Raw genomic sequence first — 5,161 nt, forward strand, 5'->3', positions numbered from 1 at the left:
CCGATAAATTTTCCGTAAATTCCATGCATTACCATTTGAAGTTGAAACGTAAAGTCTGAATTTGGTTTACCAATCAAATACATTTATTTTATATTCGACTTTTGAACGATATGCGCACGTATCTATCAGGTGATTGCTGCCCAGTATGTCTGCATTCACCTCTCTTCACTTTGTGGGGCAGAATTCATTCTGGTGCGTTAAAACGGTTTCTACCTGATACGCGCGCGCCGCTCGTATTACTGACTAAACTTTCGCTCCTCGTGCTTAAACGGTCAAATGCACATAGTTATGTGTCAAAATGCCCGTCTTTGCGAGTATCCTCGTAAATACACGAAAAAAACCAAAAAAAAAACCAAAAAAAAAAAACAATGTTGTTTGTGGGGGGTTTCAAGAAAAAACTAGAAAAGAAAATGTTCTTATCCAAAAACAAACTCCAGCATATTTATTTGCTAGACACGACTGGAACTTTAAACGGGACTGGGTTCAATGGTCATATGAAACAAAAAAAAAAAGGCTTTTTATCAGCAAACACTCAAGATGGGTTTGGTGCACACAGGGTTAAAAAAGTACCCCATGTGTACAATAAAATATACTCATATTTACCAAGGGTATGAATAATTTTGAGCACAACTGTATGTATATATATATATACACACACACACATACATAAAGAGACGTTAAATTGTGAAGTTTAGTCATAAAGAGACACCAGGCTGAATATAGAGCTATATAAGACAAAAATGCAATGATTGTTAATGGTATATATGTCTCTTTATTGTACTTCAGTTCATTTTCCTCCTTCGTACACCCAGAGCCTTGTTTCTGACTACTGATATAGTGCCTTTCTTAATGCTGGACTAAATTTGGAATTTTACCTTGTAGTGAAGCTAATCCATAACATTATGTTTTAGATGATCACTCCACATTTTTTAATGACATTTACAATTCATAAATAAATAACTTAATAATGCTTTTTTATTGTGTTGCATAAATAAAATATCAACTGTTGCCATCTGCACAGAAACTAGGAAACCAAAGAGAATATCTTCATGGAAAAATAATATGTGAGTGTGTGTGTGTGTATATATATATATATATATAGAGAGAGAGAGAGAGAGAGAGAGAGAGAGAGAGAGAGAGAGAGAAAGAGAGAAGAGCACAGTGTAACATCAAGGTAGTCACGTTTTAGCATTTTGTGTCCCTGCAAATGGTTTGTGGTGGTCATAAAAGGACACTCCAGATTTGCATGTGACCTCCTAGAATATTGCTACAGGCTCTATACAGTGGAAAACAGTTCACTATTGTTCTTCAACAGTCAGCCATTGTGCATTATGATTTTTTTGCCTCACAGACTTTAATTTTGTAGTGGCATTAAAACAACAAAATTATTTAAACGGCATCAGTTATGTACAAATCAAGCAAAAGCCAGTGTTATTTGTTGTTTTGGGAGTAGTTTGGTATGATGCATAGATGTTACTCAAAGATTTCAGAATAAGAGTAGTTTTGTGGTAGGATCTTGAGTCTTTATAATAATATTTTAGAACTAGCTACTTTTTTTTTTTTTAAATGGACATCCTAACCTAAATTTGATAATTACTAGTTTTCTACGTATGCTCAGTAATAATTATTTATCAAAATGAAAAGTAAGTAGCTCAGGAAGGGAGCAAAGAGCATATCTGATAAATCTGCAAGTCAGCTATCTGAAACCTGAAACAAACATTTAACAGTTTCTGGAATGCCTGTTCCCAAAACAGTTGAAACTTAAACACTATGAACATCTCTGAGAAAAGCAATTTTATAATTAATGAAATCCCAAAAGATGAAAGAAGAAAAAAAAGACAGTAACATTATAATGTCCCTTTTTCATAAATATCAAATGAACATTACAGGGAAAATGTACACACACTATAAATAAAGCATACAATAAAATAGCACAGTTATATACACAACCTTCCCTGATCAGTTAAGGCCCAAGTGTAGAGGGTATGCAGTCATTCCCAACATCCCTTAGTCTACTAAGTTCCATAAAAAAACATTCTCTTGATGTCAAATGCAATACTTATGTAGGCCATTTAATTGTCTGCACTCACATATAGAAAGAGAGGCAACTTTCAGAAAGAGAAAAATTGCTTTTCTTCTCATTTTCATCTTGTAGAACAGTCTTTAAATACATATGTACATAACTACTGAATCCTGAATCCAGAGGCATCTTGTGATCAAAGTCCTTCCTTTACAGTACACTGTAAAGTACACTGGGGTGACTATGTTCATGAAAAAAGGAGGTTTGGAGATAACCGTTTCTGCCTGAGCTGGACTGATGTTCAAAGCATCCCAAAGCCCTCACTCCCCTCACTGATGGCCAGCTTCAGCAGCTTGTGGAGCTCCTCATAGGAGTCATATGTTGGGAGGCACAGCTGGTTAAAACTGAACAGAACAATGTAGGAGGAGGAGGGATTAAACATGCAAGCCTAATAAAAAAAGATAACTTTTTCCTATAGATACTTCTGACCAGTGTTGGGGGTAACGCATTACAAGTAACGCGAGTTACGTAATCAGATTACTTTTTTCAAGTAACTAGTAAAGTAACGCATTACTTTTTAATTTACAAGAGAATATCTGAGTTACTTTTTCAAATAAGTAACGCAAGTTACTTTTTTTTCCAATTTATTGATTGACAGCTCTCCTGTCCCCATGTTGAGAGAAATCAGATGTTACTGTAGTTCTAAAATAAATATGAATATGCATTAATTCATGTCACTCACAAAAAAAAAACACAGATTCAGTATTCCTCAAAATGAATTAAAAAAATGCAACTTATTCGCAGGTTTGCGAATATGACGCAAACCTGCAATAATTAAATGTTAAACAACACAAATATACTTTATGTATCTAATCCCATTCTATTAACCAATGTCTTTGCTTCTGACCTTCGATGATCCAGTTCAACCGTACTAATAAGCACAAATTACTCTAGACAAACATTTGCGTGTCTTTGTTTATTGCTGAAGTGTGTTGAAATGTCTTCTTCTGCATTCTACTGTACTGACGTAAATTTACTTTCCCTTCAGCCTGAGGCTTATTCATTTCACTTTTGGTGTGAAAAGGCTTTTATATTTGCCAAAAATAGAACTTTTTTATTTTAAAAACAAACAAGCAAGCCCTGTCCAGATTTAAAAAGTAACGCAAAAGTAGCGTAACGCATTACTTTCCATAAAAGTAACTAAGTAACGTAATTAGTTACTTTTTTATGGAGTAACGCAATATTGTAATGCATTACTTTTAAAAGTAACTTTCCCCAACACTGCTTCTGACAAAACTATATTTACATTGCTAGAAACATTAATATATTTAAAGGGGTCATATGATGCGATTTCAAATTTTCCTTTCTCTTTGAAGTGTTAGGTCGCTGAGGAAATACATAAACATCGCGCTGTGGATCGCCGGATCGGCTTTCACTGTGGATGAAGCGGAGTCCAGCCCGGGGTCGTCACATGTGGTTAATGTTTTTGTCATGTCGCTCCGGTCGGATAGGGCATCACAGTATGGTAGGGGCATAACATTTCCGTCACACGCTTGAGGTATTCAGCCAATCACAATGCACTGGATAGCTGGCCAATCAGAGCACACCTCGCTTTTCAGACCGATGAGCTTTGTAAAAATCGACGCGTTTCAGAAAGGTGGGGCATAGAGGAGAAACAATAATGTACAGTATGTGGAAAATAATGTGTTTTTTGAATCTTAAACCGCATAAACACATTTCTTTACACCAAATACACAAAATAATGTTCTTTTTAGCAACATCATATGACCCCTTTAAACATTTTATGTAAAAAAAAAATCATGATATTTCTTAAGTAAATAATGTTTTATTGTTTTAATTAAATGGCAACAAGTGCAAAAACCTTATGATAAATATTATTTATAAAACCATGACATAAATTTAAATTAAGAAAATTATAGTTATCATATTTAATTTGGGAATTGGATTTTGGTCCTTCTGTGGAAGTGCAGGGATGTTTGATGTGTGCGCTCACCAGGTGTGTGCAGTGGGCAGTGTGCTGTGTGTGGGAGCTGCTATGATCTGGAAGGAGGGGCAAAGTGTGTTGAAGCCGCCAGGTGGGAGCTGTGAAGAGCCAGTGGTGAACTGCAACAAACGTGCCAATTCTTCCTGTGTGAAGGATGACACCACTGCCCAGAACCATTTCATTACCTAAACAACAGAAGAATCAGGATGAGCTCACTTTAACACACTTTCATCCCCTGCTCTGATCTCTCAGCATATTATTGTAAAGTCAAACACATTCCAATATCAAGTCATTATATAACAAAATCATAAATATGTAAAATTGGATAACATGTAAATGTGAATACAGTGTTGTTAAAATGTCTGCCTCTGGCTGATTTTCCATATTTTCACATTGTCATCATTATATCTTCAAGCAAAACTTATAAGGCATAAAAGTGACCAGTCACAAACAAAAATACAACAAGACGTTCAATGCATTAATTTAATTTATGTCAATTTAAATATAAAAATTAAATATATGTCTCTGTGAAAAAGTGATTGCCCCCAGGAGTCAATAACTAGTTATACACCCATTAGCATAAATAACTACAACAAAACAGTGTCTGTAGTTAATTATGACATTGTTTACATGCTTTGTTTTTGCAGAACTTTATCACATGCTTTTCTCTGCTCTTCACCAAATCTTTATGCACCCATCTTTTAATTTGCTTTCTTTTTCTCTTTTAAGCTGTTGTAGCAACATTGAAAGCTTCAATCTCCTCCTCTGATTCCATATTCAGAGTGGAAGCTCATGTGATTGCTGCCAGCTCTGCAGGCAGTACAGTCGTTTCTTGTACCAACTGCTTATTTAGGTAAACTGTCTCATAACGTGTAAAGGCTCACAACATATTTTAGTCTGAATATTTGTGCTCCTAATTTATTGCGTGCCATGTGTTTGACACCTGCTTGTTCTATGTAGTCAATGCATTAAGCAATAAAGAAAATGAGCCAAGTCAACTATATGCTTATACGTTTGTTTGTAGCTCTTAATATAAAGCAATCTCACATTCTGGTATGTGAGTCACTCACACACACACACACACACACACACACACATAAATGAAAATACCTCCACAGCACACACGAACATATACT

At 35.2% G+C, this 5,161-nt stretch overlaps 1 protein-coding gene across 5 annotated transcripts in view; it reads right to left on the reverse strand.

Annotated features, from left to right (window-relative positions):
* Positions 1 to 1,074: 1,074 nt before the first annotated feature.
* The window catches only part of LOC107704359 (apoptosis-resistant E3 ubiquitin protein ligase 1-like), an 82,994-nt gene continuing 78,907 nt past the window's right edge, over positions 1,075 to 5,161 (reverse strand). For all 5 annotated transcript variants that reach the window (XM_016507270.1, XM_016507269.1, XM_016507267.1 and 2 more), the window contains 2 exons: positions 4,035 to 4,210; positions 1,075 to 2,424 (listed from right to left, as the gene is read on the reverse strand). In XM_016507270.1, the coding sequence (XP_016362756.1) occupies positions 2,322 to 2,424; positions 4,035 to 4,210 (279 nt within the window). In that variant the 3' untranslated portion in view covers positions 1,075 to 2,321. The remainder of the gene's footprint in view (positions 2,425 to 4,034; positions 4,211 to 5,161) is intronic.

This window comes from Sinocyclocheilus anshuiensis, unplaced genomic scaffold (assembly GCF_001515605.1).
Source record: "Sinocyclocheilus anshuiensis isolate Anshui unplaced genomic scaffold, SAMN03320099.WGS_v1.1 scaffold2264, whole genome shotgun sequence".
In the NCBI taxonomy this organism is placed as follows: Eukaryota; Metazoa; Chordata; class Actinopteri; order Cypriniformes; family Cyprinidae; genus Sinocyclocheilus; species Sinocyclocheilus anshuiensis.